At 37.3% G+C, this 19,587-nt stretch overlaps 1 protein-coding gene across 1 annotated transcript in view; it reads right to left on the bottom strand.

Annotated features, from left to right (window-relative positions):
* Positions 1 to 754: 754 nt before the first annotated feature.
* TMEM30A (transmembrane protein 30A) overlaps positions 755 to 19,587 on the bottom strand; it is a 30,600-nt gene continuing 11,767 nt past the window's right edge. Inside the window, exons 2-7 of the mRNA XM_046675706.1 lie at positions 15,156 to 15,263; positions 13,060 to 13,167; positions 8,841 to 8,928; positions 7,660 to 7,803; positions 6,822 to 7,028; positions 755 to 4,145 (exon numbers count right to left, since the gene is read on the bottom strand). Of these exons, the coding sequence (XP_046531662.1) occupies positions 3,952 to 4,145; positions 6,822 to 7,028; positions 7,660 to 7,803; positions 8,841 to 8,928; positions 13,060 to 13,167; positions 15,156 to 15,263 (849 nt within the window). The 3' untranslated portion in view covers positions 755 to 3,951. The remainder of the gene's footprint in view (positions 4,146 to 6,821; positions 7,029 to 7,659; positions 7,804 to 8,840; positions 8,929 to 13,059; positions 13,168 to 15,155; positions 15,264 to 19,587) is intronic.

The following is a 19,587-nucleotide window of genomic DNA, read 5'->3' as shown; positions in this document are numbered from 1 at the left end:
GTAAAAACAGGGAATCAGATTATCTGATGTGTAAGGAGAAAAACCCTTCAAAACTAGTGATGAGAACACGGTGGACCCGACAGAGAAGTTGAAAAAATTTCAAGAGGGGTTTCCAGAAATTTATATGTGTTAAAAATAAGATGATAATTAATTCCAAGAAAAATGATGCAAAATGTAATCACTGTGTGCTACTTTTTTCTTACTGTATACTGTATACTGTAGTAATTTATAGTCATAATTAAACAACAGCTAATGCATTTACTAAATATTATAACTATATAATGGGAGAAGAGGAGGTTATGTTTGTTGGAGAGCTAAATCATCAGGTAACCTCATCAAGAAGATATTACGGTCTCAAACGGTTAAATCTCTAAATACCAAAAGAAACAACTTCTGGAGTCAAAATGATTCTCTCTGGAAGGCAAAAAAAGTTGGGACAGGGACTGCTCTTTTTCATCACAAGGCCATTAGATTTTTTAATTATTTTTTTTTTTGCTGAGGAAGATTTGCCCTGAGCTAACATCCACTGCCAATCTTCCTCTTTTTCTATATGAGCCACCACCACAGCATGGCCACTGACAAGCAAGCGGTGGAGGTCCATGCCCAGGAACCAAACCTGGGCCACTGAAGCAGAGTGCACCAAACTCAACCACTAGGCCACCAGGGCTGGCCCTAGATTTTTAAAATTGTGTACACATGTTACTTTAACAAATTTTACAGATATATAAAAGCAAATAAGGTCACCATGGTCTGATTTGATTTTAGATATATTTATTTTGAAATTTCAAATGACATTAGGGGAAATGTGATTTTTATGTTTATTGATGGGGTATGGGCTAGAAAAAGGCTCTACAACACTTTACTGGATCATCCAAACTCAACAACCAACATTTATGCATCAAAATTCTTCTTGAAATAGCATTTCCTCACTCCCTTCACCCTCCCCCAAAATAACCATGTTCACAAAGAACAAAACTTTACAGCTTAACCAACAAAAGACTATACAATAATTGCAAGGCAGTGTTTCCACGAAACAGGAGCTGAGCAGGCTGAATAGCATTCATTAACCCTACCTCTCAGCTGCTCCTCTCTCTTAGTCTGGCTTTTCACTTCCTGCATGCTCTGCCCACTTCTTATTTTCACCATCCTTGCCTCGCTACCAGTTCTTCATTTTCTATTTGCCAGAAATTTCCCTTGATCTAACACCAAAGTTACCCAACCTGCCTATAACTCAGATGACAATGTGACTACTTCTTGGTAAGAACAGATGTTTCTCAGTAATACAGATAAACCTTGCAGTTAATGCTGTTGGAGAGATTAATATATACACATATGGCAATCAAATCTAGGCATGGATATGTTAAAACTCGAACTCATTGACCCTGGGCTAAAATTTAGTGCCACACATTAGCAACAACATTGAGGCATTGTTCTTTTAGCAAGACACTTGAACATATCAAAATTAATTTTGTTCATTTTTATTAATGCAGAACATACTAACAGAAAGTTATCTTTTAATATAATCAAGGTTACAAATAAACTGTGACTAACCCATAAATAATATTCACTTGACTCTCCTCTTCGTTGGATAATTCTCTATTAGGTAGTTTAGTTATTTTTATCAATTTATTTTTAAACTGACAGGATTTCAATGAAATTTCTTAGCTTTTACTCATTAAATAACTCCTTCAACTGCGAAACTTCATATATCAAAATACTTCCTACAAGATAATGCATTCTTCAATGCCTTCTACTTAACCTAGTGGTCGTAAAATGCAGTATGATTCTTTGCAAGTTGAATATGACATCAATGTTTCCAAAAGATGAGCATAAAGCCCACAGGCAAGAACTGTTCTCCCTCCCCCATGCTTCACAGAGGCCATATCAATGTTCCACATTCCTCCTATTTAGCAACCAGGATCTCTTAGGGCTCAAATGGCAGGAGACAGGGAGGAACTTAGGCCATCAATGTACTTGTAAAATAGAGAAAACTCTAAACATATTTTAAGATTCCATCTTCACCACAGATAACAAAGTGTTGGAAGGGCTCTTCAACTTTTCTTTAGCAGCACCTTTGGTCCCCTAGTTAGGAAAAGAGACACAGGATGGCAGTCCTCCTTAAACAGCACAAATTCAATCTGGAAAGACTGGCAAAAACCCCTCTCCCCCAGTGAAGTATGCCAGAAAATAAACCACCACGTGCAAGAAGTCAACTATCAGAATAAACAGCACTGTTCTGAAGGACCGACAAAACAAAGAATATTTTTAGACAAAGAATATCCTATACAGTCAGAAATTTCAGGATAATCATACATTAAGTACCTCATGCAAGTAATATTCTACCAGTTAAAAGTCATTATGAACTACAAGTTGTTTTAACTGAATTTCATGTTATACAAAACTTAAGAAGTGTGGCACATTTCTACTATTAAGCACTACATTTTTTAAAAAAAAAATATATTAATCAAAATAGATACATGATCCAAAGCTTTTGATTTAAAATATAACTGAAGGAAACCATTACAAATTCTGAATATCAAACGAGCATTCTTCTATACAAACGTGAGTTATTTTAGTAAAAAAAAAAATTGCAATTTCAATGCAATTAAGCCTCCTCTGATTAAGACATACATTTTCATGCATGTGAAAAAATAAGTTTATATTCAAGAATAAGTTCCATCGCAAACAAATTACAGCATTTATTCAATAAGGAATATTAAAATAAGTCCAGTTAATAGAAAATAAAATAACTTCAACCATATATATTATAATTTATCATGTACACACTTCAAAATCCTCAAAATTTAATCAAGAAATTTAAAGAACTTCTTTTTAAAATGTGTCTTAGGAAAACCAACCAAAACAAGTGGTGCCTTAACAAAAGAGATCGTGCATACGCATCCATTTTTGACCCATATGCAAAAAGTGAATGAAAGATAGAGGAAACGAAGGTTACTGTTTCCAAAATTTCTGCAATACAATAAGAGTACTTAAGTCAAAACACTTACCTGCACAATTAAAACAGCTTGGGGTCTTTTCAACGCTGAAGGGAATTTCTGAATGTTAAATACCACGAGAATGAAAACAGTCTCTTTTGAACATTTACAACTAGTTTACAGTTGAGGCAGAAGATGAAGGTCTGCCAAGAAGTTTTCCCACCTCACCCGTATTCTTTCATCTCTAGAGGGACATGACCACATGGAAAAACTCATCAAGTGAGCTGGGGTTCTTGACTGCAACAACTTAACCAAATGGAAAGAGGAATTTTACAATCTCCTACCTGAGACCTACCTGACCTCTTCAGACATGACCATTAATTCCTATGCTAGACTAAGTAAGCATAGCCTTTGAAATCAAAGTTAAGCTTGACAAAGAACTGTACTGGATAAATTGAATACATGAGCCACCTCAATAAAGATGGTACTTTAAGGCTTTACACACAACACATGAAAATGATGATGTGTTTCATTTAGATTGGTCTTTCTTCATCTCTTCATAACTCTGAATCCTAAAAAGTTAGCAAGTCATTATACTCATACATCTTGTAATCCCTTTCTTCACACAATAGGCACACATATACAGTATCACATGTCAATATAATATTACCAACACAGCATAAACATTTAAGCAGTAGACACATTTCACATGAAAGAGGCTCTATGCATCACGTGGCCTGTCCCAACAAAAAGCAAACATCAGAATGCCATTTCAGCAGTTACAGTGTTGATATGATCAGTCTAGCTAATTTGTTTTATACCCGTCATATATTTTCATAAGTCATCCATAAGGAAGAAGCAAAGGACGAAGCCTGTTTAAAAACAAAGTTATGTGCCAACTTCAAAAACAACATACTAACCAGACATTAGTTAGTATGACATCAGCATTCGAAAGCTAGGTTGAATAGGACTGGCCTTGATGCACATGCAGTAAATTTGTTTTCAGAATATAAAATTAAATGGTAATGTCAGCAGTATTACTACTGTTTCTGTATTTATGATTAATTACTAGCAGTACAACTCCCAGAAGAAAGGAGATGGATCCAACAGCGATGTAAGCAATCCCCAAAAATGGATTTTTTCCTCCCATCCATGAAATAGTGCTCAAGATCATCCGTTTTCGTCCATCAAAAGAATGTACAGGGTAATCTGAAGAGTGTATAGGAAGACTTTTCCATGTCTACTTTCTTGATTTTTAAATACAACTTAAAAAGTTGGCATTTAATTGCTTGTAATTCATTAGTATAATTCTATGATACAGAGGCACTTTATTCATATGTTCTAAATCACAAAATAATTATATAATTATTATCCTGAAGGACTGATTTAGCAAATTAAATGTTAGTAGTAAAAGCCAATATAGTTTACAAGCAAAAACAACCAAATTTAAGGATTGTATCATTTCTCAGATACTTTTGTTCTCATTACACGGGAGGGGCAAACGACCACAAAGAAATGTAATGTGAGAAAATATTACAGATGAACAGCAATGAAATCTATAGAGGAAGAAGTGATGGACAGACCAGGAGAAAATGCAAGAATGAAGGGACTGGCTGGGATGGGGGTGTCTCTGCAAGCTCAAAGAGCATGTGAAGAGTGTAGTTAGGAAATTACGAGAGGACTCTGAGCCCAAGGTCAAGAAGCATGATACTGAAGTTTTAACTTGCTGATTTGGAGCAATGATAAAATTCATGGTGTGCCACAGAGTTAACAGCTAAAACAGAGTGGAAGTGAAGAGTGGATTGTTAAAGAGATTTAAGAAATGGGATATCAGTATATTGGATGAGCTACCTACATGGACTAATTCTAGGATTTCAGCAAGAGTTAGGGTGGAGGAGAAAGAACTAAATCCCTATGTGAAAGGTTTACCACCTTTTCAAAAGCATCTTTTTTATGTGTGTGAGGAAGATTGGGCCTGAGCTAACATCTGTTGCCAATCTCCCTTTATTTTATGTGGGACACCACCACAGCGTGGCTTAACAAGCAGTGCTAGGTCCACACCTAGGATCCGAAACTGTGAACCCTGGGCCAAGCAGAGTGCACAAACTTAAGCACTACGCCACTGGGCCAGCCCCTCAAAAGCATCTTTTGAATCAAGTGTTAGGCCCCATCTGTTTCTCTAGTTTCTACAACTCTCCATCCCTACAGATGGGCCTTATAACCCAAAGGGCAGGCTCAGCTCTACTAGTTTAACTCAATCCTAGCCTGAGGCAGGAACGATTATAAAAGCTCTAACTAACTCAGCACCCTGGGAGACATAGTATCAAATCACCCATGCTAGTCTCACTCTATATCCCAACCCTAACAAATGGGTTCTGCCTTAACTCTAATGTCTAGTTCCCTCCTTATGTCCAATCTTGATAATTAAACCTTGATGTTTTGCAGGCCCAAATTTCTGTCTTGTCAATTTTCATTCCAGATAGCCTGCAATCCTCCTGACAGTTCTGCTCTCAATGCCTGGGATGCAAACTGTCAACTAAGAATTCCAGAGTGCTCCAAAGACTTCCCCTTATTGTGCCCAGGCTACAGGCTGGTATATGCCCTTACTCTTTTGGATGCTAACTGTGACAGAGCTGCCCTCTGCTTTGGCTATAGTCTCAGGATAATGTTTTTCCTACCAGCACCTGAACTGGGTCTGTCTGTCCAAAACTGCTCCTATGCGGGCCTAGTTTCACAGACTTGGTCACTTGCAGTCTGGACTATCCAGTCATATTCAGTTGTGTACTGGGGTGCAAAATCAAGAGACTAAGATCCAAAAGGACCTTTATTTTGAAATTAGGTCTATTAATTTAACCATTTACTAATCCATTCTAAAAGGAAACCTATAAACTTATGGCTAATTTAGATTATGAAAAATGGAAAATGCAAAGATCATCAGCAAACATTTAAACACTAATATTTGAGAAACTTTTCATCCATGATATATACAAGCAATGGGCTAGACATTAAAGATGTAAGGACTTTGTTTAGAACAAAAGATAGTGCCCAATATTTCCATCTTAGGAAAGACTGCGTTCAGGTCGATACGGATTGGTCTGCCTACTTGCGTAAACTAGTTAGGGATGCAGCCGGTAGTGGTGGTTGATGGTAAAGGCACAGCCTTTGGAGTCAACAGTTTGATTATGAACCCCAACTCGTCTACATAGCTCCTGTGTAACCTCAGGTAAATTACTGAAATGCTCTATGTTCCTGTACCCTTTTCTGTAACATCAAGATGATTCCTATCTCATAAGGCTTGAATTAAATAAAATAATGCATGGAAAGTACTTAGTACAATGTTGATGTATAGTCAGGATGAAAGAAATGATATTTATCAGCAGTGAAGATACACCTAAATTATTAATGTGGAACAATACAGCTAATGATAAAAATGTTTTGGTATTATGAACAGAGCAATAATTATAAACAATTATGTTGATAAGAACTAACACATCCTGATTTTTAATACCTAAAAACATACATTAAGACAGCCCAGTACCACTAACACTTATTTAGTATTACGTACACTCACTGGCCTTTGCATTAAGCACAATTACAATTTAGCTTGTAAAAATATCTACTTATTAATAAATCTAGCATCCACATTTTTAGTAATTTTAATTTTACCAAATAATATGCTTGAACCCTAGTACAAAGTATATAAAAATTTAAGACACTTCTAGAAGATATAAATTAAAAGATACTTTCTCATACATACACACATACGCTTAGAAAAGTGCAGAGATCAAAACCAAAACACAAAGTAGCATGCCACATAACTGAGATAAGGCTGGACTACACTTTTTCAAATTCTATGAATCTGTACACATAGCCAAAAAAGGATACTGTACGTGATATTCAAATAGTATTGTCCAGCTGGTAACGTTGGATGTAAATCACTTTTCCGCTCTATAAGACGATATAACTTACGAAAAGTAGGTAATGCTGCAGTACGCATCCAAACAATAAAATCCTCATTTATGAACCCATTATTATCTGAATCAGGATCCAGCATGTATACTGGATTAACCCAGTTTACTGGCTTTGTTGTACCTTAAAAAGGACGGGTGAGGGTCAGGGAGAGACAAAATATTCAATTCTATTAAAAGTTTCACTGAAAATTCATACTCTAATAAAATAAAGATATGCAACACAAAATCTGAATATTTTTCTTATATTCTAAAAGCAGTCTTAAAATCTAGAGAGAAACCAATTCCTCATGTAACAACTTAAATAATTACAAAGATTTGACTGATATCTCATTAACATAATACTAAAAGTAGGCTATTGAGTATATACCAAAAGATAGGTAATTTAATGCAAAGAAATAATAGTAAGAAACATTACATTGCGAAATTAAGGCGGCATAGAAACAAAACTAAATTGGGACTTACAATAAATATTTGGGGCTTCTTAAAAAGAAATTTTGCCACAGTTTTAAAAGATTATAGCTGAAATGCTTATAAAAAAATACCAGAGAAATCCAAGATTAAAAGAATAATTTTGTTTAGAATTTCAGTACATTAGAACATACTACATATTTTATTTAATGTGGTATGAAGTCAAGAAAAATTGTTTTCAAAAAGCACAAACTCTTTAAGATTCTAAAGACAGAACATTTTAGGTACTTCATTAAAACTCCTAGCTTATACCATGTTTTAAAGGGATATTAGTGATATTTTACCTTTGAATCGTTCTGCTAGGGGTTCTCCTCCAGGGGGATTTCTGAATTTCACATTTTTATCTGTCCACCAAGCAATACCTTTCTTTTTCAAAGGAATAAGCGTAGGATAAGATGCATTGCCAACCAGAAACAATTCTAATGTATCTAAACACAAGAAAAGGAAGACATTGCTAAACATCTATTGAAAATCCATAGTACCTGCTTTACTCTATGAGAAATGACGATCTGGTGTTTGCTCCCAAAAGTGATTGTAATGGTATAGGCATTGGATGTATATTTGCTCTTGATTATTTATATGCGAGTTAAACATGGTAACTTTATAATCCTAGATGAACTTGTTTTCCCTCAATGCAGTTGTAGGTTACTTTCCTATATAGCTAGCTAATATGTGATAAGGCCAAATGTTTTAATATTAACCCAAATAAAACAATCTGCAAGGTCAATCTGCCTCTCCTCCTTCCTTGGAAAAATGCATTCCTAAATAGCTCCTGGCTTAGCCATGTCTCTATCTGTACTGTCCAATATAGTAGCCACTAGCTATACGGCTATAGAGCCCTCGAAATTCTGGCTGGTCCAAATGAATATGTTTTGTAAGCATATAATATACATCAGATATCAAAGACAGTACAAAAAAAAGAATATAAAATATCTCATCAATAAGTTTTATATACTGAATATCATTTGCATGCCAAAATGATTATATTTTGGGCATACTGGGTTCAATAAAATACACTATTAAAATTAATTTCACCTGTTTCTTTTTATTGTTTTTAATGTGACCACTAGAAAACTTAAAATTATATACATGTCTCACATTTATGGTTCATATTATATTTACATCAGACAGTGCTTCTCTAAGTGATCAACAGTAGCTTCTTTTCAATGATACAAATATTCAAAGTTGGTGGGAAACGTGGCCTGGCTTTTACTTTATTATATATGAAATAAGAAGGTGAGCAGAATGTCTCTGCTTCTCTCTCCCCAGAGAAAGAAATTCATTCTTAAAATATAAGAATTCTCAAAAGAAAGTCACAAAGCATTATAATACCCTACTGAATAATAATTGATATATTTACCTCCAAGTTGTTGAATTTCTCAATTGAATTCTTGTTTACTAGACTGTCAAATCTGTAATAAGATTGAAATTTTTCTAATTCTATATGTCTATATCTATATCATACCATTAAACATGCTGTTGGCAATTGCTCCACATGGGGCAATTGGTTTGTCTTCATTTCTTCGATAAGGCTCACATTCCTTACTGGGATTCTGAGGTTGAGAAGGAAAAGAAAAGAGAAATTATTACCCAGGCCTCTGGGAGAACTATGAGCCAGCCCTAATTAATGATTAAAAATTCAATCCTTGAACAACAGAATAAAAGTTTTTTAAAAATTCAATCCCTACGTCTCTCACTTACAATGCACACAAAATGAGTCTGTATTGTAAACAGACTAGAAATAACACCACATGTAAATACTCAAAATACATTCCTTAACATTACTGTATTACCTTTTTAATGTAACCTTTCCTTGCATACTTTTGTCATATAGGCATATATCAAACTGGTATTTTCTTATTTTCATATCAATGCAGAAATCATAACCACAAAGAGTTTTCTTTTTTCTGCCCAAGAAACATTAAGGAGCAGTCTATTGTCAATCCAGTTGTGACATAAAGGAATCTTGAACTGGAAGTAAAGAGACTGGAGGTTCTAGCTCCAGCTATGTACTATGTGACTTTGGGCAAGTCCCTTGATTTATCGGGGCCTCACTTATAAAATGAACATGTTCAACTAGATAATCTCGAACTTCTAAATTTTGCGTTAAACCCCATGTCAAAGGAAGGAAGGAAGGAAGGAAGGGGGTCTAATGTAATGCAGATTGCTAGAATACACCAACCTTCTTTAAACTGTGCTAGGTACAAGGTAAATGACAACGCTGGCAAGACAAAGACGACTTGTCTGTCCTCCAGATTTGGTTTTGACTTAGTCCCTACTGAAGATCTCAAGGAGATGTGTCAGTCGCAGGGTTATTAAGCTAGAGATTCTACCAAGTCTGAGATTAGGCATATGTCTGAGTTGTTCTGGGACTCCAAGGCCACATTAAGCCATGTCTCAAAACACATAAACAGACCAAGACATTCTCAATTTGAAATTAAGTGGACCCTAGTTAGTCCCCATAGGGCTATTCCATTACCAACCAACCTTGCTTTATATTTACATTCTCTACGACTAGAGTGGAAAAAGAAGTGCATGAGTGAAAAGGACAGAAGAAGGCTAAGGAAACATGTGGCAGGGATCTCATAAACTCTTTAATATTTGACTTCTCAGCTTTTTGGTCCCTAAGCCATTTAGATTTAGAAAGTTACTTAGTATTCTGAGACCATGAGGATAGATAATACATAACTGGCTTATTAGAATATTTTGATGAAAATTGTGATTTAGCAAAAAAAGATTATTAAATGTAAATAAACACTCGGTAGGGCAAATATGTTCTAGCCATTAAATTCTTAAGGAAGTTTTAAAAGAAAAGACAGTATTATTTACTACCTATGTGTCAGGTACTGAACTAAGTAAAGCTAGGTACTTGGCAGTAACTGGCTTAGGAAAGAGTACCTAATATGTACCACATACCATGGAAGGTGCCAGAAAAAGAAAAATGAAAAAAAAAGTCCCTGCTTTTAAGCAGCTCACAATACAATAGAGGAAACACTATAATATAAAATAAGAGTCATGATAAAGGTGTCTATGTTTATTCAACTTATATTTATTAAATGCTTTCCACATGCTAGGCACTGGCTAGGCGCTTGGTATATGGTGATTAAAGAAAGTCATGCTCTCCGCCCTCATGAGCTTACAATTGGGAAGACAAGATAAACAAACAAATAAATAATTGCCAATTGCAGTAATTGTTATGAAAATGCTATGCAAGTAATTAATGGGGGAGGGTAGGAAGAGCTACTTTAGAACCTATGATAAGGAGAAGTTTGTCTCTGGAGGTAGCATCATATAAGTTAAGACCTACAGAAAAGTAGGAGACAGCCATGTGAAGAGCACACAGAAGAGAGTTTTAGGCAGGGAGAACAGTACATGCCATTGAGAAAGAACTTGATATTTCTGAGAACGTAAAAGGTGAACGTAGTCGGAGCATGGCAATAAGGAGAATGACATATCATGAGACTGGAGAGTCATGCATAGCTCAGATCATCCTGAGATTCTACTTCAAGTGCTAGTAAACCGTTCAAAGATTTTAAGCAGAGAAGTGGTATTTATACTTTTTTAGAGATCTCTATAGTAGCTATGTAGAAAATGTCCTAGAAAGGAAGAGCAAGAATGGATGATGTGGAGAGAAGTGACTTAGAACACAGTATGAATGAAGTAAATATGTAAAGAAGTTATTTTGCATCAAAGGGACTAAAGAAAACAACAGGTCTGGAGATGAGAGGACCTCCAGGGAAAGAGTAAAAGCTGCATTCTAGGCAAATGAAATATAAATGCCAAAAAGGGCAGATTACTTGTGTCACCAGGCATGGTTAGGGAGTAGCATACATGGCCCAGGGCAGCCAGGCCGAAGGTAGGTTAAAAACAGAGTATAAAACAAGGAGCCTGGAGGGGTTGGGTGATACCATTTTGTGAAGGGGCTTACACACAATGTTAAGTAACTTGGACTTCAATCTGTCCATTCTTAGAACCGTTAAGATTTCTGAAAGCCACCTGGTCTTAAAACTCATATTTTGGTCTAGTCCAGGGATTAATAAATGACAGCCTGCATGCGAAATCCAGCTTACCACCTGTTTTTGTAAATAAAGTTTTATCGGAACACAGCTACACCTATTAATCTAAGTATTTTCTATGACTGCTTTCATTCTACAATGGCAGACGTGAGTAGCTGCAACAGAGACCATATGACCTGCAAAGATGAAAATATTTACTATGTGGTTCTTTACAGAAAAAACTCATCAATCTTTAGTCTAGTCAGGCTTTCTGGCAGTTTGTAAGAAAAGAATCCATCTCAGCTTTTTTTTCCCTCAGTGAAGACAACATATATCTAAATAAAAGAAAGGGAAATCAACCACCACTTCTACGTCTTTGAATCCAGCAAATCTATGATCCCAATCAATAAATTCAGAAAGCTCTTAGGAATTTGATGTGTCTCACAGAATATCACTTTCTCTGGGTTTGAGTCCTAAAATTTAGATCCCACAGATGTAAGCCCCCCATGGACTGCAAAACTGCAGATCTAACGAGAATCTTTACATAGACTTGTTATTTCTTAAGATCCCAAACACCAGGAACTAGCAATAAAACCAATATGGATAACCTAGGGCAGCTATGTTTACCAGGACCATTCTGGTCACATTACGGTCCGAAATTGCATTCTAAGAGAATCACAGTTTCTAAGAGATCCTAAATTGCTCTGGGACTCTGAAGGTTTGCTGCATTGGTATCCATCACATAAAATACCTGAGCACCAAACACCACTATGGAAAGTTGAACAACACTCAGGAAACTAAGGTCCTCTAGTCCACAGATACCCAAACTAGGCTAGGTATCAGAAGGGAAGCTTATTAAAAATACTATTTTAAAGCTCCACCCCTGCAGACACTAACATATCAGACTTAGGAGAATTCTGGAATCTATATTTTCAAAAAGCTCCTCAGTTTTTCAGTAACCCACCCCTTAGACTTTACTACTCGGGCTTCCCACAAGTTAAAAAATTGAGAGCATATATGTTCGATTCTAAATCTCAGAAATTAGAAGTAGCTTATTTATATACTCCTACTTAGTATAATAATGAACAAACCCAAGCAGAACAAATTATATGCCCAGAATGCAAGACTCGTCAAAATCCCACTACAGACAGATTAACAAAGCAGGAGTCCCAATGACACTACTAGAAACAAGGAGGTAGTAATGTGTCCTCTGGCTGTTAAGAAATCACTAATCTGTGCAAATTTCAGCAAAAAGAAACTTTTTAACGAAAACCCTCACTAAACAAACTATAAATGGCAAGTAACACTTTAATTTGATCCTAACATTAACAAATTGAACATTTCTTTTTTTTTTGTTTTTTTTTGTTTTTTTTGGAGGAAGATTAGCCCTCAGCTAACTACTGCCAGTCCTCCTCTTTTTGCTGAGGAAGCCTGGCTCTGAGCTAACATCCGTGCCCATCTTCCTCTAGTTTATACGTGGGACGCCTACCACAGGATGGCTGCCAAGCAGTGCCATGTCCGCACCCGGGATCCGAACCAGCGAACCCCGGGCCGCCGAGAAGCGGAACGTGCGAACTTAACCGCTGCGCCACCGGGCCGGCCCCACAAATTGAACATTTCTAACCGAACAATTACCACACGTTCTTATTTCTTAGATACCACATTTTCATATTCCATCATCTTACTTACAAGTAAAGCACTAGAATCTCCATTTAGTTGACTATCATCTCGAGATTTCACATAACGACGATGGTTTTGATAGAAATTAGACAGTCCATAATACATAAACACATTACCCTATAGAAAAAGAAAAGGAAAAAGTTTTCATATAAAACTGTTAAGTATAAACTTGTTTCATGCATACATAAAAGCTATGTAATTTGGACTTTACTAGTTTAGAATTTGTGATAACTTAAAACTGGTACTGGGGTGAATTCTACCAGTACTTACCAATCTAAAACAGTACAAATTGTAAATAAGGTTAAAGAAGGTATGTTACAAAAATCAAAGGGTAAACTTTGAAAATATCCTTAAAGACTTCAAAGAAGTACTATTCACTCACACACACAAAACCTCAAGGAATCTAGTAAGGCATCTAAGACAATGAGTCACTTTATAATAATCAAGAAACATAATGTGGAGCCAACTCGAAATCACTTGGGAAAGAAGGGTAACCTATACACACTACCATTATTTAGAAGATGCTATGAAGCCACCTTGAATGACTAAGATTTTTAGAGGCAGCAAAACATTAAGCTATTTTCTCCTTTCTGGTTGCTACCTCTATCATCTATAATCTTATCCTCAATTAAAAGGAACTCAGGGAAAACAAAAAGAATTTAATGAAAATTTAAGTATGCTTTATTTGATTTGCTATTTTCATATAACAATCATTTATTTAAAATTGGATTTTGAAATGTCAAATTATGCAAACTTTCCTATTCTATATAAAGAAAATGTTTACACGGAAACCTTTTATTTATTTATTTTATTTGTGGTTATCAAAATTATATCACAGAAACAAAGAATATGCTCTAAAAAAGAGTATCATCTCAATTAAGAAGCAGTAAAGTCAACTTACAAACTAAAAAAAGATCCTTTCAATGAATAGTGAGATGAAATAACTTACCTGCTCTCTGAAAAGGATTTAGTCCAATTCAAAGTTTGGGCTTGTGATGGAACAGAGCCCACAAAGACTGAATCTGAGGGTGACCACCTTTGTGGAAGAGGAGTTCTGAAATAAGTGTCTAAGTTGGGGAGGGGACTAACGGAGCTTCTCAAGCAGTACAAGTTTCTTTCATTTCTTTAATTCTACCTGTTCTGAGAAAAGCAGAACTTCATGTATCTTTATAGCGTGTGCATCACTTTGAAAAAGAATAGGATTTTTATGATGTTCTAAATTTATGTTATTTCTGCTGAAACAAAGTAAAGTAATTCCTGTCTTCCCCCAAATTTATTTTCATGTTTTTTAGAAGGCAGCATTACTGTCCTTTACCTAGGTGGCAAGAGTATCTACAACCACTAGATGGCAACCAGCTACCAGGGACTACAAAAGCCATCACTACCTTTAAGAAAATTTAAAGTGTAGAAAAATCTAAAAAGTTGGCATGTATTAAAGTAGTTTTGCTCTCTGAAGAATAAAACAATTTTTTTAAGCTCAATTTTAAGGTAAAAGAGACCACAAACTAGTCTTGACATGTCTATTCTGAATCTTTATGTTTCCAAGAATGACAGATAAGTGTGAATGCAAAAAGCACACAGACACACACACACATAGATGGTGTTCTAACTGCTTATCAAGGAATAAAAGATCAATAAGGTTTCACTAACATTTGCATTTATGGTAATCCTTCATATCTGACAGAAAAATAATACAATTAAATGATGGGTGAATTAGAACTTATTTTCTAAAGTAAAACTTGTTTTAGCATTAAAAAAGGCAAAACATTGAGCAATAGTTTTTAAAATGCAAGTGGATGTTGACATAAACTTGATACAAAATTGATTTGGATAGTTATAAAATTTTCCAGTGAAAGGATGAAATATGTTTTAAATTTAGTTTATAAAGTACTAACTAAAATAAGCTATTTAAACACTACATGTGTTTAATTACCGGACAGCATAATGCAATAGCCAAACAAAACAATCTTCCTCAAAAGTGTACATGGACTCCAATAAATTACAGGGACTTCTCTACAAAAAGAATAAGTAGTAAAGAAAAGTTAAGACAATATCGAGATTTTCCAAAGCACGGCTTCTCTAACACATTACTTGGGAATACAGACCTCAAATGACTGTTCCAGTGTGAAGTTAATGATACAAACACAAGGTGTCACATTCGGAGACAAACATTTATTGCAGGGACTGGAAGGGTCTATTCCGGTATAATCAATCTGCAAGAGAAAAATAGAACTAAGCACTTCCTTGGAGAAAGTGGTACATTCTGAATACCCTGCTAGTAGAGGGGGGAAAAAAGAGTCCAATGAAGCAACCTATAGCCCCAAAAATATCTATTTTTAAGGTTGCCTGTTTGACAGCGTGAGGTAGTAAAAACTGGAAAGGGTCCTATGTTATTCTACTGGCTCATCTTTCCAAGTAATTTCCTCGTTCCTTTTTACCAACAGAACCACATTTATGCATAAAATCATAAAGTTCAAACTGCATGATGCATAAAGATTTAAACAGCTATAAAGTCTAAACAATTAAAGCACCTGAGTAATACAAAGATCAGTAAATCAGTTACCGCTCTTAAATCTTCCAGTCTTCAGTACTTCTCACTCACCTCAGCTTTCCATGGCACGTTTTCAAATTAAGAAAAAACAAACTATTAGGATTCTCAAGGCCTACCATTTTTTAAAAACCTGGTGCTGTATAATAAAGAATTTGTCTTGTCTTTGTCCTGGTTTCCTGGCAGGGAACTTCTAAAACCCTTGAAATTTCCCTGGTGATAGAAGTGTATTTACTTTTGGTAAGCCCCCTGGTTCACACTAGAGTTTATGCTAACAAGATGGCTCAGGATGGGGGCAGGTCACCAGAGAGACTAGATGTGATTAGAGCCTCTGGGGAGAGAGGGAGGGCTGGAAACTCAGTTCAGTCATGTGGCCAGTGTTTAATCAATCATGCCTACATCCTGAGATCTCAATAAAAATTCTGGAGACAGAAGCACGGAGGTGCTTCCTGGTTGTTAACCCATTAACGGGCCAGGGGAGTGATGTGCCCTGATTCTACAGGGAGAGGGCACAAAGCTCGGCAGTCAGGTCTCTCCCAGACTTCGCCTTACACGTCTCTTCATTTGTTGGTTCTAATTTATATTGTTTATAATAAAATTGTAAGTACAGCACTTTCCTGAGTTCTGGGAAGCATTCCACCAAATTACTGAACCTGGCAGGGGTCACAGGAATGCCCTGGATTTATAGTCAGTTGGTCAGAAGTGTGGGTGTCCTGGAGGCCTCTGAACTCGGAACTAGCATCTGAAGCAAAGGCATTCTTGTGGGGTGGGGGGGCTTAGCAACCGCCTGGATTTGTAGCTACTTGGCCAGAAGTGGGGGTACCTGACTTGCAGCTGGTGTCAGAAGCGGCAGCAGTCTTCTTGGGGCACTGCTAGTCAGGCCATGCTGAGGCGGCGGACCACATGCCACAGCCAGAAGGACCTACAACTAGAATATACAACTCTGTACTCGGGGGCTTTGGGGAGAAGAAGAAGAAAAAGAAGGAAGAAGACTGGCAAGAGATATTAGCTCAGACGTCAATCTTTAAAAAAATAAAAAGAAGCGTCAGTCCCCTCGATACCGGCTCAACACAAGATTGACATAAGGGAAGCCATATTGTAGAAAAGAAGTCATATCGTAACTTTCAATGACCTCTGACTAACAAACCCAGCTGGATATGCACCCTCCAGGAGATCCACCTGCCCTGTAGATTTTATGATCCCTGCTTGTATATGTACCTCCCAGCTGTGATGTTCTTTTGAGTTCCTTAGGAATGTGATGACCCGCAGACGAGAGTCCATCTGGTGTGAGCACTCCCAGTCTGTAACACCAGAGGGTCAATGTTCCTAACCTCCTCCCCTATCACCCACTGGCCTATATAACTGCTTCAAGATTCTGTGTCCCTCTTAAGATGGCTCTTTAGGACAGCATTTCCCCCATCTTCCAATGTGCTAGCTTATCGCTGAATAAAATGCCCTTTCTCTGCCACCATCACGCCTCTTGATGATTGGCTTTTGTCCCGCGGCGAGCAGATGGTGCCCTTTGTGCAGTAACATCCTTGCTCTCTAGAAGACTACTTTATGAAAGATAGCACACAAATACAAAGGAAACTACTATAAATGTTAAGTGCCAGACTGAATGGCAAAGAAGGCAAGAAGTGCTAGATGGACCAGTATTTTCTTACTGAGAAGAAAAGAGGATTTGAACTGCGTCATAAAAAAAACACGGAAAACAGGAGGAGGCATATGGAGAAGCAAGAAGGTAGAGAGCAAAGACACATTTAAGGACAATGGGCATAAACACTTTGTATTTTTGGAGAGTTTTCATGTTGCAAGGAAATGAGACAAGGCCAAAAGGGTAAACTGGAGCCATAATGATACGCTGTGTTTTACTGGCTACTGTGTCTTGAACGTATACTAAGTACCAGACATTACGTATAAGCACTTTAGACACATCATCTCATTAAAAAGAACAGTCCTGCAAAGTTTGTTTTTATTTTCCTTATTTTTTTGCTGACAAAAATTGGCCCTGAGCTAACATCTGTTGCCCATCTTCCTCTTTTTTTTTTTTTTACTCAAGGAAGATTGTCCCTAATCTAACATTTGTGCCAGTCTTCCTCTATTTCGTATGTGGGATGCCAGCAAAGCACGGCTTGATGAGCAGCGTGTAGGTCCATGCCCAGGATCCAAACCCGCAAACCCTGGGCCACCAAAGCGGAGCACATGAACTTAACCACCATGCCACAGGGCTAGCCCCCTTATTTTCCTTATTTTAACTCAGGAAACTGCCATTTAGGAAGGTTTAGTAATTTTCCCAAGATCAGCCAGCTAGTAAATAAGAGAAAGAATTTGAACCCAGCTCTGCCTTTCCACAAAATCCATGCTCCCTCCACCATATTGTGTCTTCTCACACAAGGGACATATCACCCTTTCTGATGTACAAACACAGGACCTTCAGATTATAAGAATGAAAAACATCTCTGGGGGATAATTGTGATTTTTGTTGTTACTAAGCTGCCTAGCATACAAACACACTTCCCAGTACTGTGGAACTCTCCATTTCGAGAGTTTTGGAGGGAGGCAGGGCTCCATCTTCCACTTCAGAAGCCAAAGGGGCAAACGAGCCCTTCCTCCCCCTAAGCTAGGCAGCCAGTACAAAAGCCCAAGATCTGGATCAATCCTCACTGAGACTGGATGATTACAACTCCATAGAAATCACTGGAGCTTGGAAGACAAGGACAAGAGTGGGCGGGGTGGGCTGAGCCGCTGCAGTCGTAGTCTAGTAGAGAGAACTCGGCAGCAGCTGTGGCAGCTGAGCCAGTTTCGGCTTCCAAACTTCCTTCACTTCCCACCCGTCTCCACGCCTGCTACTCCAGACTTCCCAGGCATTCTGTGTGACAGCTACCCGACCTCCCTCCCAACTACGCAGAGTTGGTTTCTGCTACTGACAAGGAAGTCTCTGAAAGCTAAGTAACCCTGAGTGTTAAAAAGCACCTGCAAGGAGTAAGGAATTGGAGAGGCTTTTGAGGAAGCTAACATAATCAAATATTTGTATAAGAACAGATTTGAAAAGAATCTAGAAAATGAGACTTTCATTTCTTCCTGAATGCTCCATCATGAAGTCATCATTCATTAAATTAATATTTACTGAGTGCCTGTAGGTTCCAGGCAATGGAGACTTAGCCCAGTACCAGACCTCATACAGAAAACAGTCATTACAATGGAATGCATGTGTTGATAAAAGAAGGACAGGTACTATGGAAACACATAACCTAATGTAGCAATCAAAACTTCTCCACGAGGGCTGATGAGCGGATGTCATCTACAGAGAGACAGTACCAAAAGGAACTATATTTCTAACTGAGGGCTCAGCACATGAACAAATCCAAAAGATATAAGAGTCTAGGACTTAAAATAAAGCTCTGAGTTAGAGATAAAGATCTGAGAACCAATGAAGGGTTCTCCAGTTAACACATCTAATTTTTCTACAGTGTCCATTTATAAAACAATTGGCAATCAGTAATAAAGAAAATTTAGATCTCAAAAAACATAAAAGTGGAATTAGACTGCAGAATAGAAGCTAAACAGGTAGCTTTAGTGACTTCGAACTACTATAAACAAGAACAGTGTGGCCCAGTCCTAGAATTCTCAGTAACGGCAGCATTGAAAGCTTCAGGAGACAGCCCCTCTTCGCAGACACTGGTCCACGCTGAGGTACAGCAGCACCAGTAGCAACAAGGAAGCTCATTCAGTTGACAACAGATAGGGCAGACTAGGAAGGTCACGACATTAACCCTGCTCTAAGTGACTAGAGTGGGTATTTTAGTTTTACGAGTCATACTAGTGCCAACCACAGCAGCCAATTTCTCTCCTTTGTCACTGAGAGATCTTAAGCAAAAAGAGAAGGCCATAAAGGCTGAGCAGCTGTCCAGGTTCCTGCCTCAGAGGAAGTGACGCAAGTTACACTGCTGCCTACCCAAGGCTCGACAATGAGGTTATCACTGAGTTTT

This window comes from Equus quagga, chromosome 11, assembly GCF_021613505.1.
Source record: "Equus quagga isolate Etosha38 chromosome 11, UCLA_HA_Equagga_1.0, whole genome shotgun sequence".
Taxonomy (NCBI): Eukaryota; Metazoa; Chordata; class Mammalia; order Perissodactyla; family Equidae; genus Equus; species Equus quagga.
Note: the sequence above shows the minus strand (reverse complement) of the source record. Positions and strands in the feature narration are given on the sequence as shown.